Source organism: Pelobates fuscus, chromosome 4 (genome assembly GCF_036172605.1).
Source record: "Pelobates fuscus isolate aPelFus1 chromosome 4, aPelFus1.pri, whole genome shotgun sequence".
In the NCBI taxonomy this organism is placed as follows: domain Eukaryota; kingdom Metazoa; phylum Chordata; class Amphibia; order Anura; family Pelobatidae; genus Pelobates; species Pelobates fuscus.
Window position 1 is genome coordinate 126,256,403 of NC_086320.1, and position 18,139 is coordinate 126,274,541.

Genomic DNA, 18,139 nt, shown 5'->3' on the forward strand with positions numbered 1-18,139 from the left:
TATAGTGCCAGGTAAACACTCGTTTTCCTGGCACTATAGTTCCCTGAGGGTGTCCCCACTCTCAGGGTCCCCCTCCCGCCGGGCTCTAGGGGGTGGAAGGGGTTCAATTTACCTCTTTCTCCAGCGCCGGGCGACTCTCCTCATCATCAGCTGAATGCGGATGCGCGGCGTGAGCCGCGCGCGCATTCAGCCAGTCTTTTTTTTTAATGAGACTGTCTAAATATAGGTCCACAATTAGGAAAGTTAAATTGGAATTACCTGTCCCTTTAAATTTTAAGGAGGCAGGACATGGTCTCACAATTAAGGTTCAAAGTTAAAGACAAAATCGAAAAGAGGAGGGAACGGATTAAGCTGCTAAAACAAAGAAATCTTCTGGATTCAAGAACTCACAACCTCTAGATACAAAATGTCAATTTTTGATTTGACTTGCTTTTTGTTACTTTTTTTATCATGATTGATTTTTTTTTCGCTTGCTTTTCTTTTGTTTTCATTTAGGTCTGTTATAAATACGTCAGAATGCCTGAGTCCTTTGGCTAATTTGGCTTTCCAAATTCCTAATTTGGCTTTAAGAGTCCTTTTTTCCCCTTTTGCGTATACATGAAGGGCGTATTTATGTCCATCAAAAATTAGAATTATAAGAAGCCTTTTTCAAAAGTTATCTACCTCTCAAAAATAATTAACCCATTGTATTGCATTATAAAATATTATATATATCACAATAAAAAAGGAGATATATACAGTTAATATTGGAATAGTGGTTTGTCATATATAAAAAAATCAAGCATTAATATTTTCTATTTTTTTTAATGCACACTTCATTTTAGGTACAAATATACACTTTATTTTTAGAACATTTATATTTTGCAATGAATTATATTATCTTGTATGCACTTTATCATTTCCAATATTAACCCCTTAAGGACACATGACATGTGTGACATGTCATGATTCCCTTTTATTCCAGAAGGTTGGTCCTTAAGGGGTTACATGGGACGTTTTTTGTTAGCACATCGCACTTTGTTTATTGTTGTTGTTTACATCACTATGGTTACTTTCACTATGGAAACTAGAACTTTGAATGGGCTTGATATGCCACTTAGTGGACCATGTGATTAGAAGATTAAATAGCTTGATAAATACACAATCAAAACATTTCTTCTTTGGGTTGCCAATAAATCATATTTCACTATGAGTGTTGGACATTCTTTGTTTTTGCACCCGGCAGTAAATAGAAAAATAAATAACTGTTTTTATTTCTCTTTATTTCAAGAGAAAACCTCTGGTGTGCTTTGACTGAACGGTGATGTCAATTGCTAAATCTTTTAATATAAATTTAACAGCAAATGGAGCTTCACATGATAAAAATGGTTAAGACAAGGCTTTGATTTGAAACATTTGATTTAAATGGTAACATTTTCCAGAGAAGTGGTGGTTCCCCTTTAAAATTGAAGACCAAATGTATCTTTGCCTATGGTAGTGGACGGCCTGATCAAAAACCAAAACGTACACAAATTCTGAAAAGTGCTGGACATGCTACCGGATGAGCTGCTGAGATTTCAAGTAGCCAATATCACTGCTGTATTTGCAGTTCGTCATCCAAACTTGGCAACACAGTGATTCACCATTTTTCTAATAGAGAGTTCAATGATATTGAAGACACCTTTAACCCCTTAAGGACACATGACATGTGTGACATGTCATGATTCCCTTTTATTACAGAAGTTTGGTCCTTAAGGGGTTAAGATAAACAAAACCTGTAGTTTGGCAAAAAGGTCTGGGTGACAATTATAAAAGAAACAGGGGAACAATGAAGAGAACGTTGTCATTTTAGAAAAATATTTAATGCTGCCAAAAAGTATAAAAATACAATGTGAATGGCAGAATGATACAAAGTACTCTGCTAATGTATCTTACATCGATTTCTACAGTACATGCATTTAAAAAAACAAAAAACAAACACCTGACAACACGTGAGCTTGTTCTGTAAAGTCTCATGCTGGTGACGGTCTTCACCCTCCTGGTTGGGGTAGTTTACGTGGTAAACAGATAACATAATGAGGTCAGCTCAATAATAAACCTCACAATTTCTCCTGAAGAGGGTTTCATATCTTGCTTTGCATGTCAATGGTTTCGCAGTGTAATTGCTGCAGAATAATCACAAGCCGTGGAGATTAGGTATCGAGGAGCCTTGGCCTATGACACAATGCAAAACAAAATGACCGATTCAGTATGTTTTAAAAAGGAGAAAATAAAATAGAAAGGTTTATGGCTAAATTAAAACAGGTTCAATCTCCTGCCTTATAAATGAGAAATGTACAGATTATTTCAGTGCAGTATGTCTCTTTAAATGTAGTACACAATCAGTCAAATCACAAACATTCTGTACACTTTAAAATCAGTTTTCCCATAGATGTCTGTCAGTCATGTATGTATATTATATAGTTAGTGCATTAATGCATTTTGACTTTTCTTTAACTGGTTGATATGAGTAATTTTAAAAGGGGAACTCCACTGTCCAAATAAACAGAAACCCCAAGTGAACATGCATACATTTGATTTACCATTTTTTTGATTGGCGGTATATCTAAAATCCCAGGCTAGACTTTCTGTGATTGTCCAATCACAGACGTCTCCAATGCAACCCAATCACAAGTCTTTACTAGGCAGAAGCTCTGAGCAATAGCTGCCTCTTCGTTTAGCTCCACTGAGCTAAACAACAAGGAAGTAACGTGACCTGCTGTCTGCTTAAAAAGCAGGGGGTTGTAAGAAGGTTAATTTATCCAAGTGCCAATTTTGAGTGAAATCAGCACCTTTTGTAAAATTAAAAATAGGAGACACTTATTAAACATAAAGCGTTTCAGCAAGCTGTAGTGTTCTAGTGGTCTGCAGAGTACCTTTCAAGAGTTTGAAACAGGAGACAAAAAAAAAAAGGGGGGGAGGAAGACAACATTTTTCTTTTAAGATCATGAGAGATTAAACAAAAAAAAAATGCATTTCTGACCCCAGAGGTTTTTTTCTTCTTCTGCATAGGTTTGCTTGAACTAGCATGGCTATGTTATGTAGTTTTAATAACTAAACTTATTAGTTGGCTTGTGTTTCCTAAATGCAATTAGGATTTATTGTGTTCACAGTCCCCCATGCCTCACTTTGAAAAGGTAAGTTTACTCACTTTCTCTCACTTTGCACTGGTCTCACTAAGGCTTGCTCAGCTGCCATGGCGGAGATCATCAATCTTGATTATTCCCACCAATCCAATGCTTTCCCACAAGAGAGCATTGGGAGGCTATTGCATATGTGCTGCAAAACGTTGTACTGAATCAATGCATCTTTATGGGAAACATTTAGCATCTCCAAGCAGAGTGTAGAGAGAGAGACTCATAATATCAGTGCGGCACGGTCTAAGTGACTGTCAGTAGAAGTGTTACAAGGCACCAATGTAAACACCTCTTTTTCTATGAAAGGTAGTGTTTACATTAAAAGGCCTGCAGAGGCAGACTAGAACACCAGAGCCACTACATCAATCTGTAGTGGCTCTGGAGACTATAGGGTCCCTTTAAAGAGTCACTTCAAGAACCATAACAACCTATGCCAGCTTACAGATAGCAATGGAAAGAGGTGTCTTGTCTTGACCTCTTCTATAAGACTATTTCAATCTAATGAAAGATACAATTAGAATTATTAATTTGTTTTAAAAAGAACAGAATGTGTGTACTTAGCCGAGAGAGTGTATTTTTATTTAATACACAAACATACACATAATAAATTTTTTTTTTTTTTTTTTTAAAAGACACAAACATGGATTTTAACTTTGTGCTTGGGGATTTCAGGAACTATACATTAACTTACTAAATTTGCAAGTTTCTACTAATATAGTGTAACTCGGCAGCTTTCCAGAATCCGAGCTGCAGAGAAATCCTTTCAAGTTCACTTGCAGAGATCCTGAAGACGCAACACAGCTGCCTTGAATACAAGAGTTCATAAAACCATGCTTATTTATTTACATCCTGAAGTGGAATAGTGGGTACTGTGGCATTTATTCATAAGAGACATTCTTAATACATGCACATGCCTTCCACGCTCCATCTAAAACACATACAATTTGCATTGCAAACAGCTGTGGTACACATATTTCCCATAAGCTGGGGTATCAACTATAAGCAACAGGAACACAATTTCATATTTTTAAAACCACATTTCGCATGAAGTGTAATGATCGACCCACTGCAAAATCCATATAATGATGTGTGTTTCTTTTTATGCTGACACATAAGTTTGCACTTAAGTGACTCAAATAAAAACACAGACAGGCTAAATATTTTTTTTAAACGTTTATTACTTTTTTTCCCCCTGAATACAAAAGAAATTGAAAAAGTAAACCATGAACTCTACTTTGCAGGTCAGACAGACAGGAAGACTATTGCAGTTATATTGCCACGAGACTGACTTAACGTCTAGAAATCTGAATAGTTTATGTCTTTTAATAAATGCACTTGGCATTGTTATAGTCTGAATGATGGCTGCCTTTCAGCTAAGCTTCCTTTGATTACACTGTTCTTGTGTTGGTTGGCCCCACCTTGGCTATTATACTTGCAGGATCTGCTTATCAAGTACAAGAATTGGATTAGGGAGACAATTCTCAAAAGATACAGTAATTTTAGCCATCACTTTCAACCAGTGATACACAAACTGTGTACTCTAGGCTGCATCAGTAAGTTCCCAACAATTCTGCGTGCTACTTAAAAGACCATCTGTGGAAGTGTCTGTAACATTATGCAATTTTGTTATAAAAATGGGGAAATAGAAGAATAGCCTGTGCTATAATTACAATGTATGTTCCATCCACACTGAAATAATCCCATAGTGTTTTCATAAATTCTGACAACCAAACAAAAGTGCTATGCAGTGCTTTCTACATTCTGTATTCTAATAAAGGCACAACCAGCACAACTAGACAATCAACACACAATTACACTTACTTTCAACAGAATTAGGAGAGACAGGAAAATACACTTTGGCAAGCTTAAAAAAGTGAAGGATGATTGGAAACAAATATGTTTTCAATTATTAAAGGAACCCTCCTGTCACCATAACTGCTACAGAGAGCTGTAGTGGTTATGGTGCCAGGAGTGCTTTGGTGCACGCCCACGTCCCCAATGTAAGTTGTAAGTCTTTTCTTACCCAGGCTCTGTTGGGTGCCACTCTTTGCCCCCTCTCTCTCAACTGCAGAGAGGTAGAAGCTCTTACTTAGGAGCTTCCATTACCTTCCTCAGCAAAGTCCTGCAATGCAGGGCCAGTTCATTGGCTGAGCGTCTGTAATTGGCGCAGGCACACACATTCTGGCTCTCATAAAAGGTAGGGACTGGCGCCCACCAGACCTTGGTTAAGAAAAGGGAAAAAAAGTATTTAAACTGGTAGACTAGTTACATTGGGGGAAGAGCCAGGGCACTTCTAGCAACATAATCACTACAGAGCGCTGGAACAAATACGTCGCTAGCAGTGTTAATTTAGCGATGAACAGAATCAGTTTAAACAACGTACTTTTATGAACAAAGTAATGGCATATGTCAGTGCACGGACTTATCTGTGATAGTGGTGCTTTATCAGTTTGGTGCCAACTGAATAAAAGATATCCAAAATCAAATAAACTTCATAGGTATAACAGGCAGTTTGGCGAACGGTAATACAGTAAATTGTTTATAGCTGTTTATTAGAAATACCTAAACCTATTCTAAAGATAAAATGAGCATTTCGAATTCATAACGCTTTCAACGTAACCATGCTTACAGTATATAGTCTCTGTATTCTTTACCACTCACATACTTGAAGGGTCATAAAAAAAAAAAAAAAAAAAAAAAAACAACTTCTAAAAGGAGGATTAAGTCAACAATATCCTTATCTATAAAGTAAGAGTCAAAGACCTGCAAATGTCTCCACCATACAAGCACTATCATCTCCAAACATGTAATCAACTAGTGGCTAATACTAGCTTTTAAAAATTGAAAAACTAAACTCTTGAATAATACGGTTCGACTTCAAAACCAATACATATTTGTCATATTTCAAGCGAGGGTGCAAGTTTTAAACAAAATAATGCTATAGCAGGTATGGTTTAGGAATTGTAATGTAAATGCCAAAAAAAGATGCAAATTAAAACCTAGTCTACTATACTTAACCACTACCTTTGACTACACATTTTGGCTGTTCACTCAGAGCCTTAGAGTGCAGTGTGCACACCACTCAATTTCTAAACTACAAACTCACTCACTCCCAACAATCTCTACATTAGCTGGTCACGTGTATATTAACAAAGTCGATGGCTGATAAATAAATGGTAGATGATGAACAAAATAAGGGCCAATCTATATAGCATTTCTATTAAGAACACTACGTAGCATTCTGGAAAACTGCACATCTGTTTAAAATTCACACCTTAATGCTTCTTAAATGAAAAAAAAAAAATAGACTGCAGGGAGATTTAAAGCCAGAAATCAATAAGTTCGACCAGACATGACAGGAAGAGAGAAAAACAAACAAAAAAAATAAATACACTTTGGTCCATTCCCAGGCACTGAAATATTGAACGTGTGTTTAAACATTCCATACTATTTAATTATTCACTATTTCGATTCATAATTATTAAATAAACATAAAAGTGGCAATTCTGCATACTATGGCACAATTAAATCCATGATCAGTCCTACAACTGGCCATGTGTGCTAGCTAAACATTCATGTTATAAGAACAGACCCTGCATATGCACAGGAGCTCATTCTTAAATAATTTGGGAAAATGGAATGTAAAGTTTAAAGCCTATTTTGCTGGGACAATTCCCTGCAAACAACAAAGCTAAACTGGGCCTTTATGCAGTACATTAAGTGCAAAAGTAAGAGGTTTAAAAAAAAAAAAAGTAGGTTCACAGCACCAGAAGCAAGGATGGCCTTAACCTGTGGTCCCTCTAATATAAACTGCACAAAGGCCCAACACCAGATCAAAGGAACCAAGTCCTGATTCTTTATTAGGTAGTGAATATGAAATGTGCTGTGTGGTCTCTGAACCATTTCAGTGCTTGGCCAAACACACAGATGATGTCAAACAAAATACTGGTCCCAAACAATAGTCTTTGTAATGCAAACTACAAGTTTAAAATAATGACAATAACAATAGAACAAAAATAAAAAGTAAAACTTTGTGCAAAGCAATACTTTCACAGAACATGAATACAGAAAAAAAATGACATTATTAACATATAAAATATAACAAAAGCAGCCACCAGAATGGCCTCTCCTAGATACATTGCTAGTTAGCATGTGTAGTAGCGATTATTTTGAGGACAGGAGTCAGAAGAAAAGGATGGAATAACTATCTGAACACACATTTTCAACCAAATCATGTGAATTGTCAATGTCTCTCACCTTAGTATGGCCAGAACAAGAAGAAGGACAATAGTTGCAAGTGTGGAAAAAGCCAGAGAATGTATTTTAGAAAATGTTCTGTTTTTTTCCTCTCCAAATATTAATGTGTGGGGAAACTACTTGGCAATAGGAGTTTCCACTTTACAAGGTATAAGATCATTCTATACCTTATAGTAAGCTCTAGTATTTTATAATGAAACGTATTGTATAGTAAGCAGTACAAACTATATGTAAGAAATGACACCAGCTATAAAAAACGGCCAATCCCATCTGAAGCAGGGTGTTCTATACACACATGCATACAAACACACGCCTAGGATGCATTCTTCTCCAGGTTTTAGAAATTATTTCCAATAGGAAAGGCATAAGCCACTTCAATCTTTTGCGTACACCTGCTGCGTATACATCCCCAGTAAGGTCAGAGCCATTATTGAAAAGTACATTTTCAGATTAGTGGAAAAATCAGGTATGTATGATTCCGGGTCAATCTGATGCAGATATGCCTGGATTTACAAATACAGCTTTTACACAAACCTAAAGCCGCTTAAACTATTAAGTGAAATTAGGGTTCAAGGAACAAGCAGTACAATGAAGTCTCTCTCATTCCACCATGTATTTCCTTTGTAATTATTAATGGAACATGCCTCACAGAGTTTTTTTTAAGAATTCAAGATATAACCAATAAATGACATGGAGGAATCCAAAAAACCTAAAGAAATCACTTAATTGCACAGGTGGTCTTCTCCTGACCTGTTGACACAAGTGAAACTCCAGGTAGTTCTGTGAAGTCACCTTTTTAAAACAATAGTAATAGTAAACAGTGACGACATTGGACGCAACCATGTGGAACAAGCAAGCACAGAAATACATAAAAATGAAAAAAAGGTACCGTAATTTTTCTCTACAAAAAGGTAGCAGCTTCAGTACATGACTCCAAGACATCCTGAGATACAGATGACATAAAACATCAGACACAGATAGCATGCCCATTTAAGGGCACACACAGTATCTCAGGGGTTGGTCTGCACCAGTCACAGCACCTAAGGAATGTTAGAGTGTTGGAAACACCCCTACAAGCACCGGATTACAAGGACCTTCATGAAGAATAGATTTTCCAAAAAACATATGTTCCTGTAAATATGACTGTTGCCAACCCAATTGGAATGATAAAAGGTTTCCAGTATAACCACCTTTTTCTTTTCCGTTCCACTTCGTTCAGCTTCTGTTTCATCTGCTGCACCTTCTGTGACGTGATTGCTTTCCGATCTTCTCGCACCCTTTTTCTAACCATACTGGAGACAGAGGGGGGGAAAATAAGGAGTCAACAGCTTGTAGTCTATATGGTTACATACAGAGAGTTAGGCCTACTTCGTGCAGGGGCAAGGTAATGTCTCATTTCCTTAAGACCATGCCATCATCACAATCAGATCCGCTTAGAGTCTCAACCAGCCTTTAATGTTCTTATTTAACAAATAGTCATATATAGCACTGCTGAGGATTAATAACTACAGCATGCCAGCTGATTGCAGAAAAACTAATCTGTCAATGAATGTTAAAGAGTTACATGCAATTATTTAATTAAAAATAGATACAATGATCACACAAAAATACACCCCTTTATATTGCAACAGACAGGCATATGTGGCCAATATAATCTATAGATTGCTGCCAGTTGGTGAAACAAGACATTCGGTGAGCTAGCTTGAGTGTTTTTTTCTTACAATGCCTTATGCTGACCACAAACAGATATTGTCAATTACCTTTCCGCATCGGCATCTGAAGTTTCATAAGGTTTAATACACATGTCAGAATTTTTCTCAGTTTGCTCTTGCTCCTCCACAGAAACCCTGTTCCCGTTGTACCTCTCCCCAGTAGGTCTCTGGAGAGATGGACATTTTTCTGCTTTTGGGGAATGATCTTCTTTGGAAAGTTCCTTCCACTTGTTCTAAAATGAACATTCAAACAAAGTTTACATGTAAAACAAGAATTAATTCACACATATACATGTAATCAACAGCAAAAACAAAGCTGCTTACACACTATACAATACTTGGCTTAACTCAACTCACAGGATTATTAACTAAAGTGAGAATTCAAAGAGAATTTCAAATTTAAGGTGGAAATATCCAGACTGGAAACATTCTCTAAGTTAATGATTTCACCTCAGCTACTTTGGCCTTAAATTTGAAATTTGCTTTGAACTCACTTTGAATTAACAGGATAAATGTTTTCATGAACCTTTTGGGCTTTACTGCTATGCTGTCTGCAAAGATAGAACAAATACAAACACTGTTCGCATGCACAATAGGAATTGGGGGATTAAGAGGACACATTCTGTGTGTGGATGAAGTGAAACAAATACCGTATATACTCGAGTATAAGCCGACCCGAATATAAGCCGAGGCCCCTAATTTTACCCCCAAAAAATGGGAAAACTTATTGACTCGAGTATAAGACTAGGGTGGGAAATGCAGCAGCTACTGGTAAATTTCTAAATAAAATTAGATCCTAAAAAAATTATATTAATTGAATATTTATTTACAGTGTGTGTATATAATGAATGCAGTGTGTGCGTATGAATGCAGTGTGTGCGTATGAGTGCAGTGCGTATGAGTGCAGTGCGTGTGTGTCTATAATGAATGCAGTGTGTGTGTGTATGAGTGCAGTGTGTGTGAGTGCAGTGTGTGTGAGTGCAGTGTGTGTGAGTGCAGTGTGTGTGAGTGCAGTGTGTGTGAGTGCAGTGTGTGTGAGTGCAGTGTGTGTGAGTGCAGTGTGTGTGAGTGCAGTGTGTGTGAGTGCAGTGTGTGTGAGTGCAGTGTGTGTGTGTGCAGTGTGTGTGTGTGCAGTGTGTGTATATGAATGAAGTGTGAGTGTGTGTGAGTGCAGTGTGTGTGAGTGCAGTGTGTGTGTGAATGCAGTGTGTGTGTGAGTGCAGTGTGTGTGTGAGTGCAGTGTGTGTGTGAGTGCAGTGTGTGTGTGTGTGCAGTGTGTGTGTGTGAGTGCAGTGTGTGTGTGTGAGTGCAGTGTGTGTGTGTGTGTGTGAGTGAGTGCAGTGTGTGAGTGAGTGCAGTGTGTGAGTGAGTGCAGTGTGTGTGTGAGTGCAGTGTGTGTGTGAGTGCAGTGTGTGTGTGAGTGCAGTGTGTGTGTGAGTGCAGTGTGTGTGTGAGTGCAGTGTGTGTGTGAGTGCAGTGTGTGTGTGAGTGCAGTGTGTGTGTGAGTGCAGTGTGTGTGTGAGTGCAGTGTGTGTGAGTGCAGTGTGTGTGAGTGCAGTGTGTGTGAGTGCAGTGTGTGTGAGTGCAGTGTGTGTGAGTGCAGTGTGTGTGAGTGCAGTGTGTGTATATGAATGAAGTGTGAGTGTGTGTGATGCAGTGTGTGATGCAGTGTGTGTGAGTGCAGTGTGTGTATGAATGCAGTGTGTGTGAGTGCAGTGTGTGTATATGAATGAAGTGTGAGTGTGTGTGATGCAGTGTGTGTTTGTGTATGTGTTGGTGGGGGTGGGCATTTAATATATTATTAATTATTATTTTTTTTATTTTTTTTTATATTATTTATTTTTTGTATTATTATTTATTATTTAATTATTATTATTTTTATTTTTTTTATTATATATTTTTTTCGTCCCCCCTCCCTGCTTGATACATAGCAGGGAGGGGGGCTCCTTCCCTGGTGGTCCAGTGTCATTGGTAGTTCAGTGGGGGGGAGAGGGGTGCTGGCAGAGCTGTACTTACCTTTCCTGCAGCTCCTGTCAGCTCCCTCCTCCTCCGCGCGGTCTGTGCAGCTCCCTCTGTCAGCTCCCAGTGTAAGTCTCGCGAGAGACTTACACTGGGAGCTGACCGAGGTGCTGAACGGACGGCGCGGAGGAGGAAGGAGCTGACAGGAGCTGCAGGAAAGGTAAGTACAGCTCTGCCAGCCCCCACAGCCCCCAGTCTGTATTATGGCAATGCAAATTGCCATAATACAGACTATGACTCGAGTATAAGCCGAGTTGGGGTTTTTCAGCACAAAAAATGTGCTGAAAAACTCGGCTTATACTCGAGTATATACGGTAATTCAGCTATTTTGTCAACGTAGAGTTGAGATTGAATAAATACCATCATGATATGTTCACTGTTAAACATGGCAGAGTTTGCTCATTGCTTGCTGTGGGACCTAAATAATTCACGTGCTTTTTCATTACACAGTGCGTGGGACCTGATTGATCTTGAATCTTTACGTTAATATAAGGCATTACCAGATGTGAATATAAAACAGATTTTTACATTCCATGCAGATTGACAGGTTTAAAATGACTTTTTACTGACAAATTACCAATTAAACACAATGCTACAACATAAATGAGATAATTGTATACTAACTTGTATATTTGAGTCCCCCATTATATATTTTGCACCCTCGATTACAGCCATGTATGAGAATCTTAGTTGACCTGGCGTCTGAATTAATCCCATTCTATAACTTCGCATATTCAGCAATACTTCCTTAATGTCCACTGAAGATGGATCCTCTCTTTTTTCCATCTAAGAGAATTGTTAAGGCGTTATTAGAATTTGAGATATAAGGGCTAGAAGAAAAAAAATATATGCATCCAGAATATCTAGCAGAAGTAAAATATTACTTGATAAGTGTATGTGATCCAAGTGGGTTCTAAACAAACTGTGCGTTATGTGGGTACTTTACGTTAAGAGAGAACAAAATGTAAATTTGTAGCTGGTTGCCTGATGGGTGTCATGCACACCATCCCAAGTCCCTATGCAGATTTAAATAAATGAAAAAGTTTTTGTATTACTCCAATGGCCAACATGTCACCCTGCTGCTTACAGCTAAAATGTAAAATCTCTAACGAGAAAGGGAGAGGTGTTTTTTTGTTTTAATTAAACTGCTACACACTTTACCCTTTACAAAATGTACTAAAACATCAACAAGAGATTGATAAAATAAATAAATAAATATATGTATTCAATACAATATTAAACACAAATCTGCACACAAAATGAATATGCCCACCCATAATCCTTTGCAGTAGTAACATCACAGCTAATTTGAGATTTCTGTCGAAAAACCAAGTCTCTTCACTGGTGTGTGCAGATCTGTGTTTAACATTGTATTGACTATGAAAGGAAAAGAAACCTGGAAAAGAAATTCAATTTACAGGATTAATAACTAATGGGAGAATTCAAAGACAATTTCAAATTTAAGGTCAAAATATCCAAACTGGAAACATTCTGATGTCGGAAAAGAAAGTAAATAAATATTCCAGTGATACATCTCCTAAATTCAGCCAAGTTTTGACTTGCACCAATATTTTCTGCTACTGTTCAGGAGAAGTTAGTTTATGCCACCCATGACCATAGTCAAATCTATCTTTAAATTAGCATGGGGACAGACATAAAGCTTCTAACTGCATCATTATCCTTGGATCTGACACCGCTTCCTTTAAATGAATATTTTATCTATGCACATAGAAGACTGATATATGGTAAATTAAATAACTTACCAAAACAAGACAAGTGTCGACCAATGAAAACGTTCCAGAACGCCCTATACCTGCACTGCAGTGGACAACGCACGGGCCGTAGGCAGGACCCAAGGAGCCCGAATCACGAACTTTAAACAAAAAATTTAGGAATGAGGCTGGAGATTCAGGTACTCCAAAGTCCGGCCACGTGGTATAATGGAAATGATAAATCTCTCTTACTTCTGATGTCTGAAAAACAATCCATTATAACAAAGTGATCAGGAGATTAATCAATATTTTTGAAGTAAGTATATGGAGAACAAACTAAACATAATAAAATGACTTACATTAATATTCTGTAACTGCAGCACTCGCACCGTGTAGTAGGATTTAATATCTTCAGACAACAATTTCACATAAAGCCCAGTTTCCTTGAATAGCAGGACTTCCTCCTCAGGTGTGGGCCAGTACTGTGCACATTTGACCTAAATAAGATTATACATATATTTACTACACACAAATATACATACTGCAGTGTACCTGCTCAGTGATGAAGTGTCTACAGCCATCATTCAGCTCATTGATTGGCAGCTTATAGTTACAAACGGACATGCGAGCAGAGCTTACTCCTCTACGAGGGAGAGCTGTCAAAGTAGTGAATAAGGGCTAACACACAAGAAGGATTTGGGAATTGTAATATATATAAAAAAAAAAAAAAAAAAAAAAACAGCATATTAGCGTGCTTTCCTTAGTAAGCTTACTGTCAGTATTTGTTACGAACTGACCCGAGATGAATGCTACTGTCAGCTCTAAATTTGATACTAATCGCTACTTAACTATCTGATATATTTGAAACATTCTGTCAGTTTGTACTATGACTGAGCCTTCGCTTCAGCATTTAGAGGGAGGCTCTATATACTTGGCAACGATTCAATATTTCTCTAAGTACATTTCTTCGGCTACTATCTCTGCCCCCCCCCCCCCCCCCCTCCTGGTGAGCACAGACGTGTGCTCCAGTGTACTACATGGATATAGTGCAACTTAGTATATTTTGTCATTGAGTCATCAAGCCATGTTTTTCATTTAGTAGACTTATCATTTAGTTTAGGTTTTACCACTATTTATTTTGTTTGTGTGTGTACACTCTTGGTGATTGCTATTTTTTGCAATTTTTAACAATATACAATAAATCCTTTTTTGTTTTCATATTTCTTAGCCTCCTATTGATATCTCAGATAATTTTCTAAACCTTTACAGGCATTCCCAGTATCTGTTTTACACCGGTACACTATCTTAACTTTTGTGTGCTTACAATAAATAGGGTATCAGCTTAAACGCTTTAAAGCTACCTACTACGCACAAGGCATTAAAGTAAAATGCACGCACACAGATTGCAATCACGCCAAGCATCCCAAAAAATTGCATATCTAACGACAAAAAAAGGCACTAAGGCTCAAACGCCAAGGGATATTAGCAACGAGTTCGCGCAGTATTACACCGAATTATAGAATATTAAACATGATGGGCAGGCACACCAACCCCAGAGTACAGACATTAATAAGTACCTAGAAGGCCTTCACCTGCCAAAATTGATCCCTACACAACAGACCATACTTGCCCAACAGGTGTCGGAATGCGAAGTCATTTTAACTATAAGCGCCCTGCCTCCGGGCAAATCACCTGGACCTGATGGTCTGGACAATCTTTATTAAAAAAATTTAGCAGTACATAAGCTCTACACCTTCACACATTTCAAGACGCAATTGCCCACAAATCACTATTTAAAAACATGTTATTGGCGCACATTGTTACACTTCCCAAACCAAATCGCCCATACTCCCCCAAAATGTTAGACCTATATCACTATTGAACACGGATGCCAAAATCTTTGCAAAACTGCATGCAACCCGATTAAGCAACATACTACCCCACATTATCCACAATGACCAAGTGGGGTACGTGGCAGGCAGACAGGGATCGGGAAATACGAGAAAAGTACTGAACATAATGCATGGCTATTAGGCGACACGGAAGTGAGGTTTACTGATATCACTAGACATGGGAAAAGCCTTCAACTGCCTACATTGGGGATTCCTGGAGGCGGTATTGCTCAAATTTGGAATACCCGATTGGTTCCAGTCAACGGTGAAGGCCCTTTATAGCCACCCTACTGCGCATGTGCTCAATGCAAGGTTCCTGTCTGACCCCTTTTTGATCACAAATGGGACGAGGCAGGGGTGCCCACTCTCCCCCTTACTATACGTATTGGCGCTAGAACCTCTGGCGCAGTCCATTAGAGATCATACCTCTATACATGGGATCACAGTTCGCCGAAGAGCATACAAAGTGAATTTATTCGCAAATGATATCCTGCTCACTCTCACACAGCCACACAGATTTCCCTCCCAAATCTCCTGGAAACAATAACAGAGTATGGAACCCATTCCTACTATAAGCTCAACGTGGCCAAGATCCAAGCCCTAGGCATAGGGATCCCAGACACAATACTGCACACACTATGGGCATCTTTCTCCTTTGATTGGAGATCTGATTATATCACCTTCTTAGGACTCAACCTCACAAAAAACCTGGCCAAACTAATGAAATACAACCATGAGAAACTCTTAAGAGACATAACCGAAACATCAAGGGGTGAGAACCTAAATTCTTAGCCCGGCTTGGCAGGATAGCGTCAGTGAAAATGTCAGTCCTCCCTAAACTCAAATACCTGCTCAGAATGCTACAAATATCTGTCCCCAAAACCTATTTAGAAAGACTTCAGGCAATGTTAACCCTGTTTTTTTATGGGACAAGTGTAAGATCCGTGTCTCCTCAAAACTCCTACATAAACCCCTAGACCATGGTGGATTTGGATTGCCTAACATTAAAACGAGTATTACAGGGCTGCACTGCTGGCCTCAGTGATAGCCTCTCACACAGCAACCCTCCCCCCGCAATCGATTAAACTTGAGTCGCACTGATCTTGCCCCGAGGGCCTGCAACATCTCTTCTGGATACTTAAACACACGCCCAAACATGCCAAATATGTTGCATACTACTGACCTACTCTTCCATACATGGGACAGACTAAAACAAAGAATAGGTGAGGAACATATGTGGCTCCCAGCTGCTCCCATATCTTGCTTGCATGCTATCAACCCATCCTTTGACTACACGCCTTGGCAGGAAGGAGGCTGTGCCTCCATCGGCCAATTGTTTGAAGGAAATGGTATGATGCAATTCCCAGACCTCATACATAAATTCAAGTTACCAATGAAGGCGTTGTTCTCATACTTCCAACTGAAAGCGTTCCTCACGCACAACCCCCCCATTTTCACACTCGCCGACCATGGCCTTTTCTGAAAAAGCATTCTTAGCCCCTACCACGCCCAAAAAATTACTAGCCTCTATATACAGAGAACTGACAGTCCCAGTAGCACGCACACACAAAAAAGTTGTGCTAGACTGTCATAGCGATTTAGACCGTACATTAAAGACTGGAAAAAAGCAATGATAGCCCACAAGGGAAAGACAAGCTGTGCGTCACACCTAGAACTAATGAGAAAAATCCAGTATCGCTGGTATATGGTCCTGGAAAGACTAGCGCGAATTTATCCAAACACTTCTAACTCATGCTGGAACTGTTTACAGGATACAGGGACGATGTGCCACATTTGGTGGACGTGTCCCAAGATTGAGGGATATTGGCATATGGTTGGGGACAGGCATCACACTCACACCTGACTTATGCCTATTTATGCCATTAGAAAACCTCCCACGACCGGCCTCTTCTCTACTTTTCCACGTCCTTATGGCAGCAAATTTGCTGAAAGACAGAGCATGGGGGCTTCACCCTAAAAACGATGAGTCCCTGACCAGAGACAGGAGAAGCAAGCCTACATTGTACAAATTTAGCCCTCCCCCCTCCTCCCACACACACACACACACACCTTTTCTTTTACGCTTCCCTCCCTCCCCACCCCCACATTCCCCCCCCTCCCTGCTTTAAAATAAAACTGAGCCAAGTGGCTAGGCAGTCTCAAAGGAGAGGCAAGGGTAAATTAGAGTAATCCGAACATCACTTACTATAAGGGAGACACAAAGGCATTGCTATTATGCTAAAACATACAAACAAAAAAAAAACCAACAAAAAACACAGAGCACTGCCGAATTACCTAGCGCCTAGACAAGAGAACTGATTAACATTGTCTCAGCTTCGAGATAGGCCACCACCACCAGATGTCTACTTAGCATTCCAATAGTTAGATCCCACGCAGTCATCCGAAGTGGGTAGACTTACTGGGCAAGGCGTAGTGCAGACACCTAGAGACACTAGGAATGAGACCAGGTTCTCAAAAGGCATCATCTACACTGACAGGGCATCCCATATTGGGCCAAGACGACACACACTCCACCTAACATGCGTGTAGCATTGTATTGTAACCATGTATCTATTACCAAACCAGAATATGTCATGTGTGCATCCAATCGAAATGTAATGTACCCACTGGTTTATGATATTCACCCTTTTTTTCTGTACCCAACTGCCTCTTTGCTGAAAAAATAAATAAATAAATGTAAAAAATGTATAAGAAGTGGCTTAGACAGTTCATACTGTATACAGTAAAACATTACATAATCTAGAAGTCAGGAGCCAGTTTTTTTTTGTTTTTTTTTTCAAACAAAGCAAGCTTTATTTTAAAACAACAAAAAAACAATTCTTAGAGGGACACTATAGTAACCAGAACCACTACAGCTTAATGTAGTGGTTCTGGTGTCTACAGCCTGTCCCTGTAGGCTTTTCAATGCTACCTAGTAACACCTCTAGTGGCAGTCACTCAGATGGCAATTAAAGTGTTTCCTATCTACATTCAGCATCTCCACGCTCTGCATGGAGGCACTGAACATTCCACCTACTTATGCATTGATTCAATGCATCTTTATATGGAGATGCTGATTGGCGCAGCGTTTTGCCACATGTGCGTAATAGCCTTCCAATGCTTTACCGTGGGAAAGCATTGGATTGGCTGAGATCATCAAGTTCAGACATGGAGGCAATCTCAGACATGGAGGCAAGGCTAGCTGCAGCAAGTACGGCATGGCGGGAATAAAAAAGGGGGGGGGGGGCGGGCAGTAAAAACACCATTCCCATGCAATTGAAGGGGGGGAGGTCACCTAAACATACACACATTATCTCACACACCCACAAATTATTTGTTTTAATTCAATTTAAGTCCACTCTCCTTTGTGAGAGCTGGTGTGGATTGTTTAC

The 18,139-nt window shown here is 39.1% G+C and overlaps 1 protein-coding gene across 1 annotated transcript in view; it reads right to left on the reverse strand.

Moving 5' to 3' along the window:
- Positions 1-788: 788 nt before the first annotated feature.
- PTPN2 (protein tyrosine phosphatase non-receptor type 2) overlaps positions 789-18,139 on the reverse strand; it is a 99,096-nt gene continuing 81,745 nt past the window's right edge. The window contains exons 5-11 of the mRNA XM_063451595.1: positions 13,215-13,352; positions 12,907-13,116; positions 11,768-11,929; positions 9,173-9,357; positions 8,603-8,704; positions 988-2,193; positions 789-914 (exon numbers count right to left, since the gene is read on the reverse strand). Of these exons, the coding sequence (XP_063307665.1) occupies positions 2,172-2,193; positions 8,603-8,704; positions 9,173-9,357; positions 11,768-11,929; positions 12,907-13,116; positions 13,215-13,352 (819 nt within the window). The 3' untranslated portion in view covers positions 789-914; positions 988-2,171. The remainder of the gene's footprint in view (positions 915-987; positions 2,194-8,602; positions 8,705-9,172; positions 9,358-11,767; positions 11,930-12,906; positions 13,117-13,214; positions 13,353-18,139) is intronic.